The sequence below is a fragment of the Dermacentor albipictus genome, chromosome 1 (genome assembly GCF_038994185.2).
Source record: "Dermacentor albipictus isolate Rhodes 1998 colony chromosome 1, USDA_Dalb.pri_finalv2, whole genome shotgun sequence".
Lineage (NCBI taxonomy): Eukaryota > Metazoa > Arthropoda > Arachnida > Ixodida > Ixodidae > Dermacentor > Dermacentor albipictus.
The window spans coordinates 460906498-460934432 of NC_091821.1; the positions used below are offsets into that span (position 1 = coordinate 460906498).

Genomic DNA, 27935 nt, shown 5'->3' on the forward strand with positions numbered 1-27935 from the left:
CGCTTGTTGGTGTGATAGTGCTTACTGTCAGACAGGTGTCACGTGGAAAGCGTGCAACGTGGTGAGGGGTTAGCAGGAAAGAGCGGCAACCTACCTCGAGGCCGCCACGCGGAAAAAGCAGGAGCACATGGAGCAGTGCCCCTTGTCGAATCCGAATAATGCGGAAAAGGACATAGGGAAGCAGGGAGAGGTAGACGAGAGTGAAATGGTGATTACCGCCGGCGACTCAAACCTGGGTAGGTGCTCAGAAGCAATCGTGGAGAGGGTGAAAGGCGATAAAAGAGTGGCGGTAGGCACAATTCCGGGGCGGACGCTGGGTTCTGTCATGGAGCGAGCAAAAGCAAAGCTCGCGGAAAATGCCCACGTGCGCAACCTTGTCATGGTACTAGGTGGACTAAATGACCTCCTTAACAGGAAAGGGATAGGACTAGTCTAGCGCTTGGCGAAGGGCGTGGACGACTTGCGCGAACTGTCCCCTCGGGTGCAGATCATGGTGTGCACGGTGCCTGTACGTGACAGTCACGTACAAAGAGCCGTAGTGGCTGCTAATGAGGCGATATGGAAAATGAGCCGAAAGAAAGGCTTTGAGGTTGTCAAAGTATACAGGGAAGTGGGAAAGTGTAGTGGTTTTAAACGAGACGAGATTCACTTCAATTACAGGCTTGCACGAGAACTGGGCTGACGACTTGCTTGTCGCACTGTTGCTTTTATAGGGGGCCCAAGGGCGTTCAGGAGGCCAGAGTAGGTAGTAATGAAGAAGGTCCTCTAAGGGAACCTTAATATAGCGTCGCCGTCAATAACAAAAATGAGGAAAGCAAGAAAGAGAGCTCGCCATGCAATAGGCTACCTAAACATGCAGGGCGGCAGAAGAAAGAAAAAGTGGGCACAGGTTGAGGAGCAGTTACATAGAGAACAAATAGGGGTGTATGCGGTTACAGAAGCACACCTTTGAGACTCGGAATAGCCGCAAGTTATAGAGAATTATATTTGGGAAGGGTGCAACAGAACTAAGTCGGAAAGAAAGGGAGGGGGAGTCGGAATGCTCATCCAACAGGGAGCCAAATGGAAAAGAGTAAATTCAATATGAGAAGAGCATCTTTGGTTGTCAGGTACAATGAGTGGGGAAAAAAACTTGGCTCTTCACAAAACTTGGCTTTTCGCATGGATGCCACGTGATGGCGCCACTGCAACTTTACCTATGCCATGGCACAGCGGCCCACGGTTTCCGGGGCCTTTCCGAACACAATAATTGCACATTTCAAAGTGATCAGTGCCGTCATCTAAACAGAATCGTCTTACACGTGTGATTACTCGTGATTGGGCAATGAATGACCGATTCTGTGAAACTCGCGCCTGCACAGGCCCAGCCATCCGCGCCGCAGTGTGAAAAGGAGTGGCAGCAGCTTTCCAGAGTGTAACGGGACACCGCAAAGCCAGGTGCACCCTTTCGGTCATGTCACTATAATATATTCCGGTTCACCATAGCAGCACTGAACGGCATATATAGTGCTGCCATTAAATGCTGTTGTGGAACGCCACAGGCGTTGTTTTCCATCACATTGTGTGCACTCAAGGTGACCTTGCGCAATCGCAGACTTGAATGCAATTACAAAGGCCCAGCTTCTCCTTGTGGCACCTATTTTTTCACAGCTGTTCAAGCATAGTTCAGGACAACATTCATTTGGGCTAGATGGTGCATACTTGAATTAGGAAGGAACAGCGCCAACTAAGACGATCACAAGTGGGGAGAACGACACACGACAAGCGCCATCCTGTGTCGTTCTCCCCACTTGTGATCGTCTTAGTTGGCGCTGTTCCTTCCTAATTCATGTTCAAGCATAGGCACGATCGAGACAGTGTAAATAGTTCATCTTGCTGTCGTTCGATGTAGCTTACAAGGTTGAAAATGTCTAAGCGGTTTGCTATAGCAAAAGCAGCCCTTCAATTTTGCTTGCTCCGATTCACACTGCGAGTGTGTAGCAAGCAAATTATAGTTTTATCTTATATTTGCATGCTGCAAGCTCTTGTGTGCCCTTGCAGTGTGCACACCGTGTGCGGTTTTAGTGAAGGAAGACGTCTCGTCTTGCTGAGTTGCTATGCCTGAAAAAAAAAAAAAAAAAACGCCCTCTGGTAAAATGTAACTGTACTCATAACTATGTAAGAGACACTGGAATGGGCAGAGACTGCTGTCCAACTGCGTAATTGATCCTCAAATGTGTTACTGCATTACCTTGTCAAAATTCAGGCACAAGAAACGAACTGTGCAACAATGAGCTTTTATTGAAAAGTGAGAAGACAAAAAATACGCTCTGCAACAATGAGTTTCTATTGAAAAGTGAGAAAGAAATATGGCATTAGAAAAATTAGAAAAACAAAAACAGCTATTGGCTTGCAACAGTGGGGAAAAAAAAGAACACAGCTACACAGACATTTACTCCCTCCAGATTAAAAAAAAAAAGAAATGAAAGAAAAAACGGAGGTGGGGAGGGATAGTGGTGTGTCCTAGAGAATAATGAATGTTGTCAGAAAGGATGGGAGCAGATGATGCAGCAGGAATTAAGCCGCTTGACAGCCGTGCGGGAGCCAGAGCCAAATGTCGGCCAGAGCGCTCCCTGTCGCTCAACGCTGAAGGGGCTTCCGCTGGCCGCGGGCAACGGGGTTGCTTTCTGCGGTCAGCTTCATGGGGGCGTCGGGGACCAGGAGACTCCGGCGTGGCACCTGGCTCGGCTGCAGCTCAGCAGCAAAGCCAGCCTCTGATCTGTGTGCATGGTTGGTAGACAAGGCACCGGTTGCTGGCATCACAACTACAGCATTTTTAGTCACAAAAGAAAAAGAAATTTCTTTTTTGTTGGGATGTAAAGCAGACTACACATGTGAGTACGCATACTAATGTCTACAGCAGCTGCACGAATGGCAGTTCAGCTAGCATAGGAATAATGCTCGCTATCGTACCCTTAGAATAAAACTAAGCTATCAATTTGAACTGTGGCATCGCAAAGCACATGTGCACATTTAAAGGGCAAACCAAGGGATTTTTTGATGTCTGTTGATCTTAATAAAATTTTGAATATACATTTTTTCTTACACTCAGATTACCTGCGCCAAACATTATGCCTGCAAATCATTTAGTTTTCCTGAAAATGAATTTTAAAGATTAGTTGCGTTGCCAACTCGTGACTTTTTACTGGCCACCCTGTGTTTGTGACGTCAAAGACTGCACCGCTACTGCCCCTGAAATCCTCATTGTCTAGTTGGGAGAATCTGTAAAAGCTCCCTGTGTCATAAGGAGACATCATCAGCTTCGCTTCTTTGGCGTTAGCACCACATCTACTGCGTGTTTAGCACATGTTCTGCTCGTTTACATTATGGTAGCGTAGGATCTGCCGTCATCGACTTGTCGTGATATCACGCAAAGCAGTCACCCATTTTGGTTTCGGGATCTCGTTTATCAGTTATTGAAAATTACTGATGAATTTCTAAGCAAATTGAACCATTCTACGGGTGACAGGACTGTCAATGCCATTTGAAAGTTACAATATCCCAATATGGCAAAAAAAAAAAAAAATGCCAGAGTTACCCTTTAAACTAAACTAACAGAGAGTAACATCAATCATGCAATGATAACAACAACCAGCCTCTCTAAAACTTTCATTAGCTTGTGTGGATAATCGTGTGTAGACACAAGGTAATGAATATTTAAGAGAGGCTGACTGTTGTTATGCCAGTATTGATATAGCCCTGTACTATACATACTGCACAAGTTGACTGGCTTGAAACAGCGCAACCAAAATCAACATACAAGAAGAAAAGAACAACCACAGCACTATGACGCTTTCTTCTCCTTCCACGTTGTGCTAATGCTGGTTTGAATTTGTCAAACAAGTTTGACAAATTCAAAGAGCTGGTGCAGCTGACATTGGCACCTGAAGACGCTGTGTCAGTGGTCCGGCATGGTCACGAATCAGCTGAGCATCTTCTCTACACTGCCTTCCATGCCTTCCCTGCCGCTGTGCTCCTTGGGACGTCGCGTGAAGACGTTGGCTAGGCTGCTAGGTCAAGTTTTGGTTTCGTTCTTGCACTTTTTTTGCATATTTAAAAGTATTTTAGAGTTTGTGGAGCAGGTCTACTATCAGACGCATGGCAATGGGGTCTCGGGAACCTAAATATGCCATTAGCTTGCCATGGTAAAAAAACTGCCGGACTTGCCCTTTAAATGGGTAAGTGTTAACAAGATTTTACACTGTGTTACTTGTATCACATGGGAGCCCACATGGCAGACCAACCTTTGTTGACGGGATGCATTAGACCCAGGGCAGGCAGCTAGCTATCGCCGAGCCCCAGAGTGGAGGACTTGAGGAACACCTGGTTGTCGATGATTTGGAACAGCTCGGGAGGTGATGGAATGCGGCCAGTCTCAATTTTGGACCACACCCGCACATCTGCACGCACAGATTGAAGCACATGTCAAGCGCTGTGTGTGAAGTCCAGCGCCCACTAAGGAGGCTGAGAGTGGAACACCTTTGTAATACACACAGTACTAAAGCTAAACCTTGACTAAGTGAGTAAAATGGGCAATTTGATTCGCCATATCAAAATGTCATTATATTGAAATTACATCCTTTACGCAAATAAGAACAGACACCGATAAATTTTTACCTGGAAGGGGCCCCAAAATTTCCTGAATTATTGGGTAATCGAATAAGGCAAACTTGAATCAGAAAAAAAAACTTTTTTTTTTGTTGAATCTGAGAGTAGGCAACGAAAGATATGGTTTCATGCCCTGTCAACGATATCTTCACATCAGCAGTACGAAGCGAAGCCAGCAAAGATTTCGCGTTCACTCCGCTCCCGTGGCTGATTGTGTCGCCTGCAGTGCATCGTCTGCCTTCTGCTTCGATGCATCTCTGAAACTTGAAATTATGCAACCTCCAGTACTGAATGCGCAGGAAGACAGCACACATACATAATACCATGCCATCCCAGCACACCCACTCTTTGCACACATGGCAGATTGCCTCAAAAACTGAGTGTGCCGGCTGCGTATGGGCTCGACCGCGCTAGAAAAGGAGACACGCCAGAGACAAAGCTGCATGTGTTGGCACCTGTCTCGTGTTCTGAAATGCACAATCTGGCTTTGTTGCTGCTAGCTTAGCATGTGAAACAGAGACTCAATTTGGATTCAGCGAAGGGTATCTAGGATTCCAGGAGCGGTCAGAATGAGTTCGACCCCACCTCGATTTTCCTTATTCACTTCCACAATTTGTTGATTTAAAAACAAAATTTTGCGTTATCCAGTAGAACCTCGTTCATACGTTTCTGAAAAAACTGCGAGAGAAATGAACTAACCGGGAAAACATACGATCCGAATTAGCTAAAAAATTTGACACACTCAGCTATTGTTGACATTCATGTAATGTGAACCGTCGCGTGGATCGTTGCCGCATGAGACTCCGACACTCATTGAGCTGGTGGTGCTCCGGCCGTCCGAGGCACATTTTGTTGTTTTCCTATCGCTGTTTTAAGAGGGCGACAGGAAAGCAACACATGATGCCCACATCACGTTGCCTGCAGCAGGGAACAACTGCGCATTTGGATTATCGCTTGCTAAAAGCGTGCGGAACGCTACCAATGGCACTACCCACCATGTGCAATGAAACAGATAGGTACATTTGGCAGCGATAGCTGTGAATGCGGTGTGCAACGACCCGGCAGAGATTTGCTGGTACCGGAGTAAGAAACTGTGAGTCTTCGTTTTCATGTAAGACAGGTTCTCGATCATACATGCCTCGTGCCTTGTTTGCAGCAGGGAATGGCGGCGTGTTTCGGTTATTGCCTATTAAAAGCGTACGCTACACTTCCGATGGCACCATGCGCTGTGAGCAGATAGGCGAAGATGCTTATCGCAATAAGATTGGCGGTGATAGCTGTGAATGTGCGTGCGACGACTCCGGAGAAGATTAGCTGGTACTGAAATGAGAAACTGAGTGCGTGCCGGTGTTTTGATGCGAGACGGGCGGGCCAGCATTGTGGTGAAGCTGCCGCGGCAGACAGCTATGCACTGTTCGCTTACAACTCGTGAATTTTCTAGTTAACATGCGATCTAGAGGCCTGAAAATGTATCACACGATCGCAGTCTGGCGATGTACTGAACATTGGTGCCGAAAAATAGTGTTTTCTGGGAACGAATGAACTGGTAAAAAATGAGCATATCTCTACTGGGTCATTCTATGCGTTCTCAATTGTGAACGCTGGTGGCAGGAAAATGTACAGAAAGAGAACGTATCGACGAGGTTCTAGTGTATTTTGGATTGAATGAACCTACTGCACTGCACTTCCGTACTCTGTGAGCAATGAGAACCCGATGCAGGAGTGGCTCACAAAACTCGTCACTGTGCGACTTGCGGGCCAACAGTGGCCGGCCTGAGCACATTTAATTTGTGCTCGTGAGATCAGTTTGTAAGATGTAAGCGAAAATCAACTTGGAAGTTGTACAAGAGCTACCTGTCTGCCTGGTCAACTCTGGTTGCCGATAGATGATCAAATTGGCCATTTAAATGGCACACAGAAAAACCTTGTTAATTCAAATTTCACGAGACAAGAAAAAAGTCCGAATCAACTGAATGTTGAATTATCAAGAGTAATAACAAAACAATGAACGAATGATTACGATGTCAACATGCTTTTACTTATTGAATGAATTAGCAAATCCTGTTTGTATTTTGCACAAGAGCAGTGTGGAAGCTACAATTCTCCTCATCTCGTGACTGATTGGCTTTCAAAGGTGCAAAGGTCTCGCGACTTCTTTCGCAGCATGTATGCGGTGTGCATGCCTTCATCTAAGACATGCTTTTCACTACTGCATGCAGATTCCGGTGATTTTTTTCACCAGTAAGCTGGTCGGCAACAGATTGTCCATCCATCGAGATGTGGCCGGTGCTTTTCATCCTCGACAGCTTTGCATCGAGTCGAAACGAAACAGCTGTTTGCCGCAACAGATAGTGAGATCTACATATAGCTGACTTCCATTAGTTCAACCCTGACGGTACCAACGAAACTGGCCGAATTATCTAGAAGGTCAAGACGCAGAAGAAAAGCGAACCCTCTTATGATTGACATCGCAAAACTTGCCCCGATTCTAACATGTAATCACTTTTTATGGTTTCAAAGTAGCAAAATAACAAAGATGACACTAGAGCACCTAAACACAGCATAAATCAAACATGCAACAAAAAAAAAATGTTTAAGAGAAAGAATGGTAAGCACCGAATCAGTGAACTTCTTGAGAGATTGGAACTTTATTTACTTAATATCCATAGTGATCACTTCAACGCTGTCTATGAGGAGCTACATCACATCATCCTTATGGTCAATAATGCATTTGATATTCCACATTTATGAAATGCCTCTAGAAGAATCGCAAACAAAGGGGGTCACCTATGCCTAGACTTGGCTACCTTGTCTTGCGACACGTGCGATTCTCCGGAATGTCAAGAACGTTGCTGACTTGTTACTCCTGGCTTAACACGTAAAATACAGTTGAAACTTGATTTAAGAAAGTGATGACCTGGCTCAAATTATTTTGTTAAATTTGGAATTTCTTAAAATCGAGAAAGGACTTTTTTTTTTTGCTCCTTTCAAATCTAAAACTGTAATGTTGCCACATGCAAAAGCTACCGCGGCATTGTATTTGTCGCTAACCCAGCCATCTGTCGCAAAAACTATAAAATAACGAGAGCAATCACCGCCGCTCCTACCGAGGCGTTGTTGAGTCTGCTGTTCCGTGCATGGGTGCGGTGTGCAGCCTCGTAAAAATAAAGCCACGGCCCTGGCTAGGGCACCTAGATGGTTCAACGCAATAGCTTTAGAGCGCACGCTTGAAGAAAAGCCCGTCTGTGTCAATATTAGAAAGAAATCACCACTTTTTTTACTCATTTATTTCACAAATAACGGCGTTAAATCGAGTTTGGTCAAGTTAGTTTCCTTAATTTGGGTTGATGACAACATTGAACCCTATGGGTACCTGACGGGGAATGGAAATTTCTTCGTTATAGATTGGGAACTTAAAATCTGGCCTCAACCCTAACTGATCATATGAATGCGCTTTCACAACCAGACTGAAAGTGGGGTGTCATCACAGTCGCACTACTATGCGAACTTGCCCTGTTGCTATTTGCGGCTGCCACCTTGTGATGAAAATGGCGATGACGTTGGCTAGGCTAGCTCTGATGGTAGGCTGTTGCGAATGCAGTTTTGGTTTTGCCAGTCTCTAGTTTCGTATCATAGTGGACAGCCCAAGCAATTTTCAGATAGATTTTATTTGAAGGAAAAAAGAAGAGTGTACATTAGAAGCGGGTAAATGCCATAATATTTCATTGGGAACTACTGTAGGATCTTCCTCAAGCAAGCCAAAAATAGGCAGCTTTGAAGGGAGGTGACAGGTGTTTGACGCATTCCCTGTACCCAGAGCACCACTGAGATGGATGCCGCCCCTGTTGGCTTCACCACTGTGGTCACTCACCATACCAGAGTTGGGTGCCAGTGTGACGAGCAGAGAAGTCTGAGCTATGCGTTAAGGCTAACTTCAGGATCGACATAAAGAAAGCGTGATCCCATAGAAAGGTGTGGGCTCAGGCCAGGACCTTAAGACGAGAAAGTAGTTATCAAAAGATCGAACCAACTGGAGTCGAAATAACTGGAGTCTACCGTACACGGGTGACAGCATTCCTGCTACTGTGCGAAGATAGAAAGAGTGGTGCAATCCTAGGAAAGCTACGCTGTCTGTATATGCAGATGTGTGCGGTACTGAGTCAAGCAAATTCTTGAAAAAGTGATTGTATCTCCCAAATTAATTGCTTGAGAACATTGCCTCTGCATTAGCCACACGTTTTAGGTGTTACGTACCATTGAAGTAAATCTCGAATGCCCCGGTAGAGACCAGCTTGCTCTCAATGGCTCCACAGACAAAGAACAACATGAGACAGGAATACAGCTGCAAAGAGAAGAAAATCAAGTATATATATATATAACTTTATGAGCTCGTATTGACACTGAAACCTGAAGACAGATCAAGAACTCAATGAATGGAAAAACACAACACACAACATGCGAAGAGAGCTATTAGATTATTCACTCTTGAGCAAAGCATATAATTTATATTCAGTCCAACATACCGTATTTATTCGATTGTAAAGAAAGGGATCCAATAAAAGGTAACTTATGTGTGCATACTAATATGAAGCAATACAGAGCAGCCGACAGATTATTAAGACTCAGTACGACTTGTCCGAAATACCGACTAATTGGAAGCCCTCGGAAAAACAGGAAAATTATAAGTGGATTATTTGTGAATATCGCACTGAATTGTGACTTCACGGCAGTGCAAGTTTTGCTTCATGGTGCGGCTTTACGGCATCTTCCGTTGTACTGCCAGGAAGCCACACCATAAAGAAAATTATGTGCTGTTATGAAGTCACACCTCAAGACGAAATTCGCATAAAACTTTTTTGAACTCTCGGTGTGGGTCACACACACAAAAATATGGTACTGCCTCACCTGCCAACACTAGAGTTTGTGCTGCTGTCTAACGTCTGCATTGCCAGAAATGCGGTGCTGCTTTCACCATATTGAAATAGTGACTCAATCTATCAGTCTCGCATACGAGGTGAGGGGTGACATTGAGACTAAGGATTCTGGGCAAGAGGTTCGCCTTATTATACTTGAATGAGTACAGTAACTTCAACTATTTCTTTTGCATTATAAGGAAGAAAAGAAAAAGGCCCATATGACTTGGGAGTAATGAAATCACATGTATTTAGCAAAAACCCTCTACTAGGCACCAGTTGATTGATTGATGAATGAATAGATTCTCAGGCTTCAACCTTCCAGGGCAACACTTGTGTTATAAGGCACGTTGCACTGTAGGGCTCTGGACTGATTTTGACCACCTGGGGTTCTTTAATGTGCATCGAAATCTAAGTACACTAGCATTTCTTGCATTTCAGCCCCACTGGAATGGGCATCGGGTGCAGCACGCCTGATATGTGGTCCTTAGCTTCTTAAATTTCTTTGTCCTTCCACAGAATGTGGAAATTGAATACTCTTGAAAAACGCTTGTTCTCGCCTTCAAATTCAAATCAGTCATGCTGCAGTGTTCTCATCTAATTAACCTAATCAGTTTTTACTAAATAACTTCATTAATAATTTTCCTTAATATTTAATTTTAAATACTAAATTTGAAGGCGAGAACAAGCATTTTTCAAGAGTATTCAATTTCCACATTCTGTGGAAGGACAAAAAAATTTAAAAAGCTAAGGACCGCGTATCAGGCGTTGGAATGCAAAAACACTGATTACCACACACCAAAGCACAGAGTCGTAGACTTTAGAGACTTGCCACGTGAGCACGAATTTGGCAATATTCCTGGAAACCCGGAAGTAGAAAGCAGAAGTAATGACATTACTAATGACATCACACACAAGAATGTAGCATGACATTTAACCGGCTACTCCACGGAAAACAGTTGCCCCTGAGTTCGGTTCAAGTGTTGCATTCGCTTAAAGTTAACCTAAGGAACACTAATGCTGAGGTGCGAGTGCCACTAAGAGATACCCAAGTCAAAGATTACGGTCGTCTACCATGTTTTTTTTTTTCACATCAAGAATAGCTTGAATAAAACTGCCAAAAGCTAAGTGGTACTTCTAGAAAGAATATCAGTTTTGGGCTTGTTAGTACGTCATATTAGTCTAATAGTGTACAAAAAACAGAAGGACAGTACTATAGAGGCTGCAGGAACTGTGGGTGTGAGCCATCATAGAAGAGACAGATATCGCTAGTCTGGGGGAACTCGTGTGTTAATTAATGGTCTGCTCTTCAAGAAAGTCGCTTCGTCTTAACCACATGCAGAGTGGCTCAGCGAGGATGGCAGTGTCAACAGAAATTGTCATACTTTTGACACTTTTTAAACCTGTGTTTGACGTGCTTTTTTTCTCTTTCTGACACACTTTATTCTTGCTTGTTCATGAGCCTTCTTTCTCGAGTTGAACAAGTGAGTGTGCACGTACAAGCTGCTACTCTGTCTACTGTACATATATGTGAGGACTGTGAAAATAAACCAGTGTTGAAAGTGAGCGCTCTGCGTCTTTTGTACTGTCCTTGTGTATTTTTGTGCGCTAGTAGTAGGCTAATACATACGGTAGTTCTAGCTAAGCCTGCGCAGAATGTACAATGCCAACACTTATCACAGGAAGCACCATGGAGCTAGCCAGACAAAATGTAACCTCGCGAGTGCAACTCGCAGAGCTGCAACAGCTGTGCCGTGGAAAGTGTGACGCGTCGAGGGGGGGGACAGGTGTCAGCTGTGCGAACTGCAGCCAACATGTTGCCCAAGGCTGCTGACTTTATGCCTAGCTAAGTGGCCGAACTTTGCTTCGAGAGCTGAGACCAAGAAGTTTGCAATGCATCTGTTGGCTAACAGGAAAAAGTTAACAAGAAATGGTGGTCTTAATTATGTAGTTCTTTTTATGAGAATCGGAAAATTTGAAAGGTGGAAAACACTGGTAAGATAGCATAATCTGATGGCGAAGTTTGTTTCGAATGTTAAACCTAGCGTCATCGACATTGTTGTGACGTCGCGACACACCAAAATTTCCATACGTCATGTAGCAATAAGGCCATTATCATGTTGCTTATAGAACGTAAACAAGAGTGTTGCGCATGTTCCAGCTGAGCGTGCTCGTGTGCGCAGCAACTGCAAGAACGGAGTAAGCCATTGTATAATGACGTCATGATGCATCAACCTCCTGGGTACCAAAATCAAAACTGGTTCGTAAAAACAAACATTGTATAGAGAATTATTTTGGCCACCCTATATTTTTTGTAACACTCGGGAAGCTTGAACATTCATTTACCACAAGAAAATAACACGGTAAAAAAAATATGTGTCATTACTCCTTTAAAACAAGCCACTGTGTGTGCAGCGAGGTTGACAGCTTGGCACTTTTTTTGAAAGCAGAAAAATAAAAAGGAACTGGATACTTTAATTTCTGAGCCACATAAACGATCCTGATCGTTAAAAGAAAATTAGGTACTGGACTTGATACAGTGTTCCCAAATGACTGTTATGTGTGCTCTCTGCTCCAATATGAAAGACAATATCGAATTTGTGTTCACAGAGCAATTCTTACAAATGCGCACCCAGCTGTCGTATAGCTCTGCACAGGAATAAGAAATACTGACAGGCCTCAAGTGCAAGCCCGATGGTCTCTTTCTCATACTATTTTTGTTCTGCCACTATGCTTCCAATTTATGTCCTAATGAAATGAAAATGTTAAAAAAACAAGATGATGACGCAAAAGATACATTCTCATTTAATTGTTCCCATATATTTTGCAATTTTTAGTTTCGTTTATTCCCAACAAGACGTGTTCGTATTCACAGATTTCTTTTCCTACTGGAATTTTTTTTTACTTCTTACATTGTTGCCTTTTGCTACAGCTACAAACATTTCTCTTGGCAATTAACACGATTTGATTATGAGGCACACCATAGCGAGGGACTTGCGATTCATTTTGACTAACTGGGGTTCTTACATGTGCACCCAACGCATGGGCGTTTTTGGATTTTGCTCCCATTGAAATGTGGCTGCGGTAGCTGGGATTTGATGCCGCGCCTTTGGGCTTAGCAGCGCGACACCAATACCACTACACCACCATGGCACCACCACCACAGCAGGCAAGACAGGCATAGCCATGTTTCTAAACACAAGATTAACACTGCAAAGGGCTATTATTAATGCAAGCACTTTATCAAATGACGTTAACAGTCCAATTGGAAGTTGCTCTGACAATGTCTTTCCACTGCGGAAACATTCTAACTGCAGAACCAAGAATCTAAAGAACGACCACTAAGAAGCAACTGCAATGTCCTCTCACAAGCAAAGCTAATCCTTCCTCCTGAACATTTCTTCCTTCCTTTCCCAGTCATCACTGTTAAGGCTTGCCTCTGTGATGAACATGTGTCAAGTCACCAAAAGGGATGCTAAATGCTTCAAACTATTGCTCGCACAACAAAGACATTTTGAACGGTTAAATGCACTGAAAGCTACGCATTCCTAGCGAGCATGAAACACGAACGAGAGTGCCTACATGTGTCGGTGTCTGCACGTGCGTTTGTACCCCAGTGTAGAACCTTCTCCCTTTCTCTGTATGAGAAATCAGCCCTGCTATGATGCCTTAAATAGTATGTAATACTGATTTATAACCAAATCAGTAAGAATGAGCTTTGTTTAATTTTGAACTCCTAAAATCTTGTCCGAAGAAACACACAAAATATCCCACATTTATTTTACTTTCCCAAAGTTTTGCACATAGCGTGCTCATTGAAAAAATACTAAATGTGTGATTTATTCCTTGCACTGAATGAAAATATTCAATAGAAAACATTATTTTAAGGTTCAGTGCATGACAGCTCAACAAATGTAAACTGTAAAATAACACGCACGAACGCCCAATCTCGGCAGTAGGTGGTGGGATGAGCAGTTGCAGGTGATTCATTCATGGCAATTAAAGCAATTGAAACTGTGGTGCGGACAAGTAGGGCTTGTACTTTGTGATATTGGTACAAACTGGTAGGACGAGTGCAGCTCAGACTTAAGGTGCACCTTGAAAGGTGACTGAGGGTCGCTTGTGGAGGAACCTCACCTTGTTGCTGACCATCCAGGTGAAGAAGGCAGGTGTCTGGGCACCCATAAAGGGAAAGGGGTTGATGCCAAGCAGCACCAGCATAATGAGGGCCAGCTTGAGCAGCGACAGGGCATGGGCCAGCTGCATGCGGGGCGGTGGCGGAGGGTATGCATCCCCCTCCACCAGCAGCGACGGGTACTTCTCCATCAGCAGCCCCGCATATTGCTCAAAGGCCCGCCGGTAGCCTCACGAGTAACTGCAAGTTGACAGGACGGACAGAGAGTATTATGAAGTGCAACGTATGTTTTGGGCTCTTCCACCCATGCTCAAAGAAAGGACGTGTCACAACACTGGGCCTGACAGTCAAGCTTGCTGCCACTTTGAACAAATGTACTTTGCTTCAGTATCAACAATCCCACATTTCCACCATTTTATGGGAGCCAAATCCACTCTATGCCTGCAGATTTCCCTATCATTACCCCACCACCTAATCTTCTGCCATTTTTCACTAATATTCCCCTATACTAAACAACTAGTATGCTGTCACTCTTATGAGCCCCTAAGCCACTGTCAGCTGAGTGAGCCCCTCGCGAGGTTCGCACACTGCAAACGGACAAATGCAGCGAATGGGTTAAACACTAATGATCATGTCTGCAAAGTATCAAACCGCTGCGTGAAGCAAGAACACTTGAAATTTCAAACGAAAGCCCTGCGCTGTTTCTTTCAAGGGAGCCCCGATTCCTGCCAGAGAACCAAGGTCACTCGCGTAAGAGCCTCTATGCAAGACGCATCACCTGAAATATCACTGATTATGACATGTGACTTTGGTAAATCATCCAATGCAGCAAAATGCCCACAAATACCACTGGAAGTGCGCTGCACAGCAAAAACAAAAGAGAAGACAAAAGGGAGGCAGAGCTCTTGACACAGATGTGAGGCCATCTCATGGCTCCAGTATGGGAGAAAGCAGGAAAGTGATGTTGCTTGCAGATGCTAGTTTACACAAAGGGAGAGTGTCTATGTTGGCAGTGAATATCCCCTCCTGGCAGCACATCGATATGACATTTGAATTTCTTTTATCTTCTCTAGTAATGAACCAATTTAGCTGAAAAAAAAATGCTTCGTAGATGGCACCTTACAACATTTAGTGTATAACCAAAATTTCAAGTAGGGCATTGTGAGGGGCCCTTTAATGTCTCTGCTGCGTAGTAGTACATCACAGTTTGCTTTTTCAACATCTGGTGACATAACTGTCACTGTCATGGTGTGCCAGGTACAATCAGCTGTCATTTGTTTCTCACTTGGGAGGTCCTTAGTTGACTGAAATTCCAGTTATGAACAGCATTACATGTATGAAACAACATAACTATGCTTTTTTTCTTTTTGCCAGTCCTACTCTGTGCAGCTCTCGTATTTCACTTTGTTAAGAAATAAGAAAATATGCACTATTCAGTTTGATACTTGAAAGACATCTTTCTTGATTATTTGTATTATCTTCAACTAAGAAATTTCACTGTTCGAACTGCCCTACTTAATTCCAAACGGCAGACTTCATCCAAGTTATTTCACAGCTCCAGATGCTGTTAGCATGTAGTGACTATGACTGTGTTGAACCACCAGTCACATGTAGAACGCTTTTCTCCACATCAGTGACACTGCGATAGCCAGTCTACTACTGCACTGACCACTTTTCAGCCACAGACGGACATAATGAAAGTGACTACAGTGCAGCGAGAAAAAGGGACTAATAAAAGGGACACATACAAATATTTGACCAGACTGGCTCAGGCATTTGGCAAAACAGACAAACTCACTTTGGATGTGCTTTTTCTTCCAAGACACAAATGTGACAAGCCTTATAGGGTAATATATTTGGAGGAACATTGGATAAATCTATAACCTCGGTTCTGCTAGAGAAGTTAAAGCAGTGCTTGTGTCTGCACCTATTATTTGTCTATTGTCTGTTTCTGCGCTGTAGTCGCTTCTATTATGGATTACCAACTAGTCTATTGTCGTGCCTTTTTACAGACAGGCAAGCAAGAAACACAAACCATGGCTTTCTGCCCATTTTTTTTCTTTCTTTCCAAAACATGCCACAATGGTCACACAAGCAGCAGGATATTCATGTCCCACTCGCTTTGCTATAATTTAGAATGAAACATAGATGCAAAGGCATTAAGCTGTTCACAGGTGGGACCTGCAGTGAAGACAGCTGTCTGTACATGGGCTCATGAAGTGCACGCTCTGCTCCAATTATGACTTGCCAGATGTGGCCTGCTATATAAACGCGGCACAAGCTGTCTGTTTTCTGCTTCCAGGTGGGAACTTTCAATTCGGGAACAAGCCAAAGCTGCAGTGCTATATACGAAATGATCCGAATGAGCCAGGGCTCTGTTTAACCCTTTAATTCAGGAGCCACAGCATGGCTGGATAAGTTCGTTACGTTATTTTCATATAAAAGCTTTTAGAAAATTAACTTTAATGTCTGGGGTTTTACGTGCCAAAACCACAATCTGATTATAAGGCAGAGAGCAATGGAGACTCTGAATGAAGTTCAACCACCTGGGGTTCTTCCAACGTTCACATAAACCTAAGAACACAAGGGTTTTTTGGCATTTCACCCACATTGAAATGCAGCTGCTGCTAGTTCTAGCGTGCAACAAAGCTTTGCTGAGCAGCAAAATTTGATACAGCATTGGCTGCTTCTAGCTCAAGGCTCAATGCATTTGTGGTCATTGCATGCATTTGCTGTGCACTGGCCTTCCTCTGCTGTGCTTAACGCAAACGTGCCAGAATGGCACTGAGATTGTGCACCAGTGGTACATGTATCTGTAGGAAGGGACCCTTGTGTTAAAAGATACCACAATGGATCTATTTTTTGGGCTCGTAGCCATCCCATGTTGTCACGGTGAACATAACCCTACCAAAGCAAGCCTGCTTTGGTAGGGTTGTGTGGTTCTAAGGGCTACAGGGTCAATCACCTAGGCAGGTGTCCTGTTAACAGAAAAAAAGGAATTGGTGTAAAGAGTACAAGTACTTTGACACTGCCAACAGACTATGGCCATTTTACAAAACCCACGAGATGGCGCACTATGCAACCGTGATCTCCCCTGTCGCAAACCCTTTGTGAAGTCTCCAACAGTGTTTTCCTGCACAGCGATAGGTCCCTTCGCAACGGACATGGCACTGCAATAATCGAGACTCAAGTTTGGACCAAGAACTGCAATCAAATATTTTTTTCTTTCAATCTAAAAATTCAGTCGTTATCAAAGCATGAAGCACCAATTGTAAAGTTGGTTGCTCAATTGCACAGCCAGTGGTGGAAGGGAAGACTTCTTTAAGTAGAAAACTCAGCAATGCTCTATGGCCACACCAACATGTGTTTAACCGTAACTGTAGTCAAAGAACATGTTAAATGCAAATAAAGTGAAACTAAAATAAAAGTAGAGGTCTTCCATGCGGTGCTAAGGAGTATACTAACGAAGTACGCATTGCCGACGGTTAAAAAAAAATATATAAAAAAATCGCAAGCACGACCAAAGCAGTTCCAACACCGCTGAACAGTTCAAAGGTGGCAGTGGTTGCTGTGGGCAGGTAGGGATAGGCTCCCTACGGGCCCAGGGTGCGGGCACAGTCGTTGTCCCGCTCAGAGAGGACGCCTAAACTATTTCGCAGCAGAGGAAAACTATTTCGCCAAAGCATTCCCCAGAGTTTTCCTTTTACATAACGACAGAACAGGTCCAAGGCTGCTTTGCCACGGGGATCGAACAAGCAGCAGCGCATTTAGCCTGGCATGGACGAGTCGGCGGGAGGCTTTAACATGACGAAATCCGCTTGTTCGCCGCATCTCTCTCTCCCTCTCTTAACCTGCACTACACGTACAGGCTTCGCAAGACGTCACGCGCCTGCCTGTGACAGGCCTCCAACTAATGAAACGAACAATACAGCGCCCATACCACGCGATCGGAAGCGAGCACGCACGGTATCAACGGATCACCCAGAACGCCAATCACAAGACCGAAACCAAACAAGAAAGGGTCGATGCTCTCAAGGCATGCCCACCAGATTTTAAGGGGAAAAAAAAGGAAAAAGAAATTTATGAAATAGAAATCACTCATATGAAGTAGCCGCGTGCTAAAGAAATGTCAGAACTTAAATGTAAACGTGCAGTGAGACCAACGCATATAATCAAGGAATTTGCGCTGCGCGATCTCAGTTTAACCGGCGTCGAACGTGCCGCAAGGCCCCACATCGCCGTGGGCGATAGACCGATAGCACACGGCAGATGAGGATAACGCGAAATCAAGCAAATGGAAAGAAGGTCAAAGGCCGCTCAGGGCCAAATGTGCTCGTAGGACGTGCGCAGCACGCAGATATTTTCCGTGTGTAGATTGGTGCCGGAGGCCGGGGCCATGCACTCGCACCGGAACCTACTCACCAGTAGAGGAATTTTAGCTTGGGGTTCGCGAAGTCAGTCTTGAAGCTGGTCTTCGGAATTTCCTTCATCTGTGTTGCGTTCTGTTCCCCACTGAAGAAAAAATCCTGGAGGCTATACGCGAGAAACAGTAAAAACACGCCGCCGTAGAATAGCTTAGAATTATCGGCCATCTCCGACCGCTGACGAACCGATTCTGGATTGGATTAGCTTGGCGCGAATCGGTAAGGCTTCACAACAGCTTCACTCGCCCGTCGCAAAGCATTAGTATCGTATTATCCTCTCAAAAATTTGTAACCGTTGAATATACCAAAATTTAGCTCGCATAAAGATAATTCCATATCCTGTACGTTTTGCATTATTTATGCGCTTTGCAGTTCTTTAGTTAATAATTTAGTTGTTTGTTTACGTGAGCGACAACACGTGTTCCCTTCGCCGATCCGTGCCCGGATTTAAGAGCCTGCAAACGCTTGTAAGCAGGTTCTGGATTCCCTGTCAAGACTTTGTTGAATTTAATTCGGTACTAGAGACCGTTGAATGCAGGTTTCACTCTTAACTTGAGACACTTGCGTAGCAGGGCTTTTGATTGACTTCGCTCGCATTCGTTGATCTCGCTCCATTGACGTAGCTCCAAGGTGTGCGGAGCCTTAACACAGCTCGATGTTGTTCTTGGTAGCTGCTGGTTTAGGATACGTAAAGCACGCAAGCACCTGTTCCGCTTCACGATTACACGGAGTGATGTAGGACTGAACCGAAACGTCTTTCCATACACTCGTAGGCCGGTGCAGACGTGAGCCGGGGCATGCCTCCCAAGGGAAAAGGCGGCGACTCCAAGGGAGGATCCAAGAAAGGCAAAGGCGCAGGAGAAGCAGCGGAAGCTTCGGACTCGAAAGGCGGCAAGCAGGCTAAAGGTGGAACCGCCGTTAAGGTGGAGTGCTTCAGACCATGTGCAATGCAACCGGCGCGGCGCTGAGCAGCTGGTCTCTGCTAAATTGCAGGCTCGTCGGAAAACGAGGCAGAATCAAAATCGTGAAGCACGCTCGCGGTAGAAGATGAATTTGTTACTGTTACTGAAATGGAAGAGAGCCTAATGAACTGGGCGGACTTGCGCATTATTCTGTAGCCAGTTCTGTTAATGCTGTCAGCAAGGCGTGTAGTGCAATGCGTTCACGCTGCTGTCTAGGGTGTTCGACCGGTTTGTTGCAGAGCAAATGAAGTGGTCTCTCAGCCTATAGTTGCTAGGTTCAGGAGACACTGCTTTGTGCACATGATCCAAGCAGCAGCGCAACTGTGAGCTTGGTGGTCTCTGACATAATATGCAAATTGTTTCATCTGCAGCACGTTACGGGAGCGGTGCATACAGCAGTGTGAATGACTGCACCAGAGCTGCCAGTGCTGCCAGCAAATACAGTACCTAGCTCATTTGTCTAACACGGGTGTTACATGGCGTGCATTCAAACACGATCAAATCGAATTTCGCAGTCGCGATTGGCTCCTTCGCAGAAGCTGCGGGACGGAGTCAGTCGCGGTGCGTGAAACGCTTGCAATCGTGCAAGTGTTTCTCGAAACCTGCATGTAGTCCTTGGGGATTTTGAAAAAAAAGCTTGAAGGGGGGGGACTGTGGGAGTGGCACTGGCGAAAAGGCACAGGCGAGGCTTTTGGTGAAACCTGCTTGTGTGAGCTTTGATTATCTGAATTGATTTATAACGACTCATTTTGCACCGGCATAAACAGGCATGGTATTTGATAAAGATGCCCGCTTTTGCACATTAAGTTCTTTACGAAGTTTTTCTGTGTGATTCATATTACTTAAAATATCAATAACCTCATCATAGACGAGTGTTGCTGACTGCCATGTGTATATACAGAGGTGTGGGCAGTAAAGCTTGAGCAAGGCCTTTAGTCCATAGTCCTCAACACAGTTGATGCCGAAATAAAAATAATTAATTGAAATTGGCTTCACTTTCACTCAACGAACGTTGGTAGCCTTGTTCCATTGCAAACCACTGGCTCCATGTGGACTGTGAGTGGCAGATAGATAATCACTTTGTGTCGTTGAGCGGAATAAGGGTGGAAGTAAACCATGTGGACAGAGCAGGTGCTCTGTCCTGTCCACATCATTTCTTTCTGCCCTTGTTCTTCTCAATGACGCAACATGATGCACCAACTAGCGCAACATTCAATGCTTCTAGATAATCATAGTCGGGCACATACAAGCATATAATAAATAGGTTGTTGCATGTGTCACTTGTTAGTCGTGCATGGCCCTGCCTAGAAAAAAAAAATGTGCTCGAGGGCATTTCTTTATTACCTGTCTGTATTCGCATCAAGGAGTCTGCAGTGGCCTCATGTTTGAGAACCATCAGTCTAGAGCAGACATGTAGTGTGAAGGAGAGCAGTGCCAAATCACTGCTCTTGGTTTGATATCACGCGAAGCCAACAAAGACACCAAGGAAAACATAGGGGAAAATTACTTGTGCTTGCTAATTGAATTAAAGAAATGATAAATTAATGGCAATGAAAGTGGATGAAAAAAAACAGCTTGCTGCAGATGGGGAATGATCCCACGTCTTTGCATTATGCGTGCGATGCTCTAACCAATTGAGCTACTGCGGCGCGGTTTCCCTATCCACTTTCTTGGGTATTTGTGTGTTCTACTAGAACTAACCTCGGGAGTGTTAGCCAGCGCCACCACTCACAAACCTTGGCGGCGGATGTGGAACATCCTTTAGAGGTTTGGTGGTTGGATCTGTGTAGCTTGTGCATTCTCTGAATTGGAGACACTATGTACCTAATCACAGATGACTCCGGAATGTCTGTTTCGTCTCCTGTTGCATCTGCATTACTCAAAAGCCTTGGAGTGGGAGTCGAAACCTTGTCCTTGCTCCTGGACTTGACTTGCACCTGGATTTTAGTAAGCCAGAATGACACAACCAGGACTAAACAGACTCATATTCCTATTGGCATTGTTTCTTTTGATGGAGGTTGTACATCCACGTGGTGCACTTGCGCACAAGCATTGCCTCTAAAATGCAGAAGCTGCAGCCATGCATAGATTTTTTTGCTAGCACTGATCATGTGCTCTGGACAAGTGTGTCAGAAGCAGTATGTTACAATGCTTGACTGAATGTAAAATGTGCGAGGCTCATATGTAAGGGCAACGTCTTTCTATGACATCACTCTTCTTTTTGGTGATGTTATGTTGTTTACAAAGCCAATGCTCTTGTAAAAGCTTGTTTGTGACTGGAATTTCATCTTTCGAGACAAAATTGTAACAATCTGAGGCTAGCAATCTCATTACATGCTTCAGTTTGTGCAGCTAACCTCCCAGTTAGCTCAGATAGCAGAGAGACTGCCATGGAAAGGCATTGTTCCCTGGTTGAGTCCCCAGACCAGGATAAATTTACTTTTTCAGCGACGAAGCTTTATGAAAAACTGGCATGGCTTTTTTTTTTTTGCTTTGTGCTGCTTTTCTGCGGATGTCAGTTTTTCCTTTTCATCTTGCTGTAGCTCTCTGTGATGCCATGTATGTTTGCCACTATAATTTGCCACTTCTCACTGAATAGATGCAAATAGAGCTTTTCAAACAGTCATGTGCTGTCTGGGATTATTTAAAGAATTACCGACACATCATTTTTTAACTTGTCTGTCTTTCATTACCTGAATGTTGAAACTCTGCAAACTCTGGACAAAGTATGGGAATACGTCGGGGCAGCATAAATAATTCACTTTTTTTTTTTTTTTTTTCAAACCAGTCTTGGTTCTGGTATCCAGTAGGTGGATGAGTCATGATATCTGAAATACTCAACAAATCGCACCGGTGTGCACTGGAACACCCTAGTGCTCCATTTTATTTAATCATCATCGCCCCAGTGCACACCAATGTGATTTGTCGAGGATGCCAATTGGCGATGCACCGGATCGCTTTGTTCCTGCAATTGCTGTGGGTGCCACACATAAGCGCAGCCGGAGGAAACACAAGCAGCACTGTCGTTTGCTCTTTCATGAGCAGTGATCCTACCTAGCCTTGTCGTCATGTGATTTCAGCAAATTTTACCTCTTCATCATAATGTCATGACAATGTCAATGATGCCATGTATTCCATTTCGAGACCAGCTTTAGTTTTAGCGTTAGATTAAAATACAAGTGTTTCTCAACCTTCGTACCTGCCGAGTGTCGTCCATTCACATGCGTGAAGCTTACGCTGGAGCTCCTAGAGCTTTGCAACTGTGTGTCAGTACTCCTTCAATGTTTCTGTTGAGTGAAAACATTATTGTGCCCATGGCCAGACAAAATACATCAATAAATAAATAAATAAATAAATCAAATCTTTATTTCCAACGATAGTTGGGGGTCCCTTAGGCGAAAAGCGGCAATAACACTACTTGAAAATACCTAAAGGCCCATGTACATGACAGCGGTATTATGATTCATATGTTAAAAAGCAAATTTGCAGTAATCAAGTAAAAAATGCAGTTTAAAAAAAATTTTAAAAAGGTTGTGCAAATACAACAACGGAACAATAGAACAAATAAAGTCAATATATAAGTACACTCCAGAACAGTTGTACATTATAGTTTAAATATTCAATGTTCAGGTGAACACACATCATAAAATGACGAAAATAAACGTGTTACAAAGAGTAATGAAACATACTTGATCATGTTTGGGCAGTATAAAAGACATTAGACAAGAGTTAGAAAAAATTCACGCATTTCTTTTTTTGTAAACGTAGAAAAGTTGGCGTCTTTCTCTCCATATTTATTAAGTAGGGACGGCAGTGTGAATCTAAGAGACTGCGAAAAATAGGTCGTGAGGGAACAAGGAACAAGCCACTTGTCCACGCTGCGGGTGCGTGAATCAGTGTAATGCATGATTATATTAGATAAATCTTTCATAAACACTTTGAACTGTTCCTTTGGGAAGAAGTAAGCATACATTAAGCGAAAATCGAACATGCGTTTCACACTAAATATATAATGAAGCAAGCCATCAGGGCACCCTCAGAATTTTCAATTAACGCAGGCCTAGATTTGAGACTGAGTATACCCTTTGGACACAAACCTATATGTTCCAATTGCGTTCTACTGTACCTATTCTCATCACCCTTCTTTTTCTCCTCTTCCTCTCCCTTCTGAGAAGTGTAGCAGGCTAGAGACTATAACCTCAGGCCAATTTCTCTGCATTTCCTCGACACTCCTTTCTCTCTGCAGTGTTCTTTCAAGCTAACAGCAGTCTTGAATAGGATGGAAGCTTGGGCTAGTTGGTTTGACATTGGGAATGGTGTAAAGCAGCACAAAGATGAGGACCAAAGGAAGACGTGAGATGCACAAAGGCTCTGTCTCACATGTGTTTCCATACAGGTAAACCCTTACAAGATGCACAGTGCCCGTGTGTCTTCTGTCTTCAGCTTGTCCATGTCCTTTGTGCTGCTCTACCATTCCTAAGGCAGTCTTGAATCCTCGACTGTGTGTAACCATTCTGTCGTGTGTGCACACTGTGTAGGTTCGGCACATCCTGTGTGAGAAGCAGTCTAAGGCCCTGGAGGCACTCGAGAAGATCAAGGGAGGCATGAAATTCAATGAGGTGGCCGCCACCTACAGTGAGGACAAAGCTCGCCAGGGGGTAAGCATCCCTGCCTCGTCGGCAGTAGTGTCTTTTATCCTAGCATTCTCAATGCCATATGCCATGAAATTGTGGATTAGTTGCCATATCTTTTATTGGGATAGCAATTGCATTGACACTCCAGGTGCATTTGTGCCGTTGGCGTCGTTGTGAGGTTCTGTATAAAGCCCAAGGGTGATAAAATCACCGCCGCACACCGTATGCTGTATGCACAAGTGAAAATGTGCGAGGGTGAGCCTGCGATCGCAGTTCAGTCTCACACATGCAGCGGAATAAAGCGGGGAGGAAGTATGCCGCCTTCCATCTCGCGTAAGGCTTTGAGGAGAGGGTAGGAAGTGGGGGTGTGTTCTACTCTGGGCTACCCGGCTGGGCTGCTGTGTCTTGAAAGATATCTGCAGAAGTACAGAGTCCGCGCTGCATTGTGTTTTTGCGACTCAGTTTGCATTGATGCGAGCGGCTGCAGGAAGGTCACTTCGCTCGCTACTGCTGCTGCATTTCCTCGCTGCAGCATTTTGACAATGAGTTTCCGTGGTCATCGAGTGAGATGTGTTCATGTTTGCTTGTGCGCGTGTGACACCGTGCTTGTTAATTTAGTTAGTATGGCTCTGTTTACAAGTTTATATGGCTGATAAAACTACTATCCTTACTTCATATAGCTGTCCACTAATTTGCTATCACAATTGATGCTTTGCCTTTTGGGTGGAACTGCAACTTCTTTTTTACATCTCCTCAGGGGAACCGCTATCCCTCAAAATGATAAACTTTCTGTGGAAGTTTGTGTGCGAGGCTGGCTTTACTGGCAGTCTATGAGTGTGTTCTTTATTTATGGCTTTAACATGGCTTTAACCGATGTGCGAAGTCCTATCTTAATGTTGCGATTAGCACATTAAAACTAACACGCATAGTGCCCATATTTTAAAATCTGGAAGACGCTTCGGTAATCTCCCGAATGTGTTCTGTACTTTCTAGACAAAACTTTCAGTTAAATGTAGTGCATGTGTCACAACCTGGTTTCTCCATCTTTTTGCACTAAACATGAAGCCAGTGGTGGTGTTGTGTCAAAAACCTTTGACTCTCCCTGCCACCCGGGTCAGTAAGCCAGATTATGGCTACTGGCTCCCTTTGCAGCAATGGTGGCTCGGTGTGGTGAGCCTTGCAAATGAAATCGGTCTGTTCACTGTGGCTGGGTGCCACACATCAAGTCAAAAAGCAGCACACTGCAGCCAGCCAAGTCGTATCCAAATTCCATTGCTGTGTGGCTCAGTGTGTTGAGTACAAGGTCACAGGTTTGATTCCCAGCCAAGCTGGCTGTGTTTCATCGGGGACAGAATTGAGGAATGTTCGTGGACCGGTCACTGAGTGTGTGTCAAGGAAACCGCGGTGGTCAAAACTAGCCCAGAGCCCGACAGTGCAGCAACCGGTGTTGCTTCAGCACACTCTCAATCATGCCACATTCAGACCTGAGTGACCTTTTCTTAAAACTGAGCAATCCGCTGGGATGTTTTTGAAGCAATACTATATTCCTGAGCAAGTTTTTGAAAAAAGACCTCATTTGAACGGAGATACAATAGGTGCTGTGTTTACTTTCCCTATTCCTCCTCAATTTGTCAGCTCCTGTCAACTGGGGCAGCACTGGTACCAGTGACTTGCCTATCGCTCCATTCAGTGTTTTTCTTTCCGTGTTGTGGTAACCCATCAATGGTGGTGTCTCACAAAGGCACCCAAGAAGGTGGCAAAGGACCAGTGATAAGATGTGTGGGATCTATTAAGAAATGCTGCTTCCTCGTTTCCTGGAAAACCATATGCATGTGCCCAAAGGCTGACATCTATGGGCCATCACACTTCACGGAATTTCATCCCTGGTGTTGCTTAAGAAAAAAGAACTGCAGAAACCACAGACGATGACTGCCAGCGTTAGCGATTAGCCTAACGCTTCTAGAAGGCTGTATTCACTTTTATAAAGAAATGGCGTGCTTGGAAGGCACATGTTTGTTGCAGTGAGAATATTTTATTTATTTATTATACCTTAAAGGGACCCTGAACCACCTCTCGCATTTGGAGAAAAACATAGTCCGCGGATGGCATATGCTGCTGTGAATATCTCAACCAAGTTTTGCGGTCGTGCGCGGTACTTGGAGCTTGCAAGTGGAGCACGAAGTTACCTTTCTCTCAAACGCTCTCATTTCAACACAAGCCTGCTTTTCGCTCTCTTCTTGATGCTTTATTTCGTCATGTATTCGATTCCCATATGCGGTTGCTATTTTGATGAAGTTCAATAAATAAGCTGAAGTAGGCGAAAATGTTCTTTCAAATTTCAATCATAATCATGCACTTCTGGAAGAAGCTGACTATCGTCTGCTCATGCTCAGCCACAGCAGCCCACGTAGCAAATAAACTTCAGCCACCTTGCTTATTGGTGTCGTAGCCATCGGGTCTCTCCAATTTCAACTAGTTTTGAACGCCCAACTATGCTCGATCCACATGAAACTTAAGGTCAGACCATACTCACGCTTCCCAGCGTTCGCTTACTCTTGGTCACTCCGGGTAGATGCCTTGGCAGACTGATAGCGCTTCAAGAATGTACAAGTTGGATATGGCTACTATCTGTCAGTCAAGCTGGTAAAGGACAAGGCCAGTCCGCACCTTGTAGCATGGGTCAGACTGTTGCCTATGAGGGCAGGCACGCACTCAAGTCGTGTCGTGCACAATGCAAACGCTGTGCGTACGCACTACTATTGCATGCAGCTGCACTCTGCCACATAGCAGAGATACTGTGGCCGCTGTGGGGTGCTGTGATGAGTCCACTGGCTGAGCATACTCCGGCCCGCTGAGGAGAATTGCGTTTGGATTACATTTGGCGCGTCGGAGGCGCCAAAATCGGAAGTGCCATTGTCACTGACATCCAGAACCAAAATTGAACTGCGCGCCACAGTGACATTTAGAAGGCAGAGTGTTGTGGTCACACACCCCGCTCTGCCATAGCCTCCGCAGTACAAGGCATTGAAGGAGTGGAAGCACCATGGAGGCTGTGTTTGATTGCCAATAACTCTGCTTCTGCTGAATGCATTGAGGTACTTCTTGCAGAAAAGTATTTCTGAAATAGCCTATTTTCACTTCACATGTCTTTCTCCACTTCAATAAATAGTGGTTCAGGGTCCCTTTAAGGGTCTTGATGCGAGTCGTTACATGAGGGTAGTATGTTAGCATTTGTTGTTTGTTCACATAGTTTCGCATAGAACAGAGCCATTAACCAACACATCTGTAGTGGCAGTATAGGTGGCTAAACGTGTAAGCCAATTAATCATATGAGGGTTGTCTCCAGCGGCACGAGCATCAGTGTCGAAGGCAAATGCCATCTTCCTCTCCTGCTGCTGCCACCGGGGGTGAGGGCAACGGGAGAAGAGGAGAGCTGGCCTCGAGTGTTCCACCATTGCACGTAAACTTCAGATGCCAAAAAGTTCTCATGCGACAGCACGTGCATCTCAGAGAGCTACAATAGACAGTGTATGGCCCCGATGCCTGACAAATGCAACTTGCGAGAGTGCATGCCCTTTGCATCAGCACTATTGTCTGTAGCGAAAGTCCGATTGCCAACTACCAATCACGAAGACAGCCGAAAGAGCCAAAGATTCACTTTGAAAAGAGTGGGTACTCCAGTATCTCCCAGAGAGAGCAATGGTCGGGTATGTTGTTCAAAAAGTGTTTGTCTGCATTTAGTGGGTCGCAATATGTTCCCGCTTTGTGCATGCAGGGCGACTTGGGCTGGATGACACGTGGATCGATGGTTGGCCCCTTCCAGGATGCGGCCTTTGCGCTGCCTGTAAGTAGCCTGGGCAATCCTGTCTACACAGACCCGCCCATAAAGACCAAGTTTGGCTACCACATCATTATGGTCGAGGGAAAGAAGTAGACTCATACACACAGTATGTGCTGATCTCACTGCGCTGTCCATGTTGGCCCTTCATATATAATAAATAAACAGGTGTCACTTTGCAGACTTCCTGTTGCACATGCTTCTTGGTTTTTGCCGGTAGCTGCTATTTGAGCTTGTTCCTGCGCTCAAAAGTGGCAACACTGTTTGGGAGCCAACAGTGCTAACGTGGAACGCAGAACAAGACAACACAAGACACTGTGCTGTAAGGAAAGAGCTTCATGTAAAGGAAATCAACTGCAATAACGAAACTAGACGAGTTTTG

At 44.7% G+C, this 27935-nt stretch overlaps 2 protein-coding genes across 6 annotated transcripts; one reads left to right on the forward strand and one right to left on the reverse strand.

Moving 5' to 3' along the window:
• Window positions 1-27736, forward strand: LOC135902800 (peptidyl-prolyl cis-trans isomerase NIMA-interacting 4). 5 transcript variants are annotated; one of them, XM_065433070.1, is made up of 4 exons: window positions 1-5; window positions 18893-19042; window positions 23620-23739; window positions 27491-27736. In XM_065433070.1, exons 2-4 carry the CDS (start codon window positions 18917-18919, stop codon window positions 27647-27649), a joined length of 405 nt encoding a protein of 134 aa, XP_065289142.1. In that variant the 5' UTR covers window positions 1-5; window positions 18893-18916; the 3' UTR covers window positions 27650-27736. The 5 variants fall into 5 exon arrangements, with proteins under 5 accessions (XP_065289142.1, XP_065289139.1, XP_065289140.1 ...); XM_065433067.1 differs by lacking the exon at window positions 1-5 and adding an exon at window positions 18204-18338; XM_065433068.2 differs by lacking the exon at window positions 1-5 and adding an exon at window positions 18442-18460.
• SelT (selenoprotein T) lies at window positions 2258-18326 on the reverse strand. Its single transcript, XM_065433071.2, is given in 5 exon segments — window positions 2258-2758; window positions 4284-4439; window positions 8902-8989; window positions 13698-13935; window positions 18118-18326. Coding segments are annotated over 4 exon segments (615 nt in total). The 5' UTR covers window positions 18288-18326; the 3' UTR covers window positions 2258-2758; window positions 4284-4320.
• Window positions 27737-27935: the final 199 nt, after the last annotated feature.

What these genes read in the sequence shown, in the direction of transcription:
- LOC135902800 (XM_065433070.1), top strand. Translation starts at nt 18,917, where the DNA reads ATGCCTCCCAAGGGAAAAGGCGGCGACTCCAAGGGAGGATCCAAGAAA. An exon ending in AAGGTGGAACCGCCGTTAAG is followed by an intron (nt 19,043 to 23,619) that starts GTGGAGTGCTTC and finishes CACACTGTGTAG; the next exon opens with GTTCGGCACATCCTGTGTGA. An exon ending in AGGACAAAGCTCGCCAGGGG is followed by an intron (nt 23,740 to 27,490) that starts GTAAGCATCCCT and finishes TTGTGCATGCAG; the next exon opens with GGCGACTTGGGCTGGATGAC.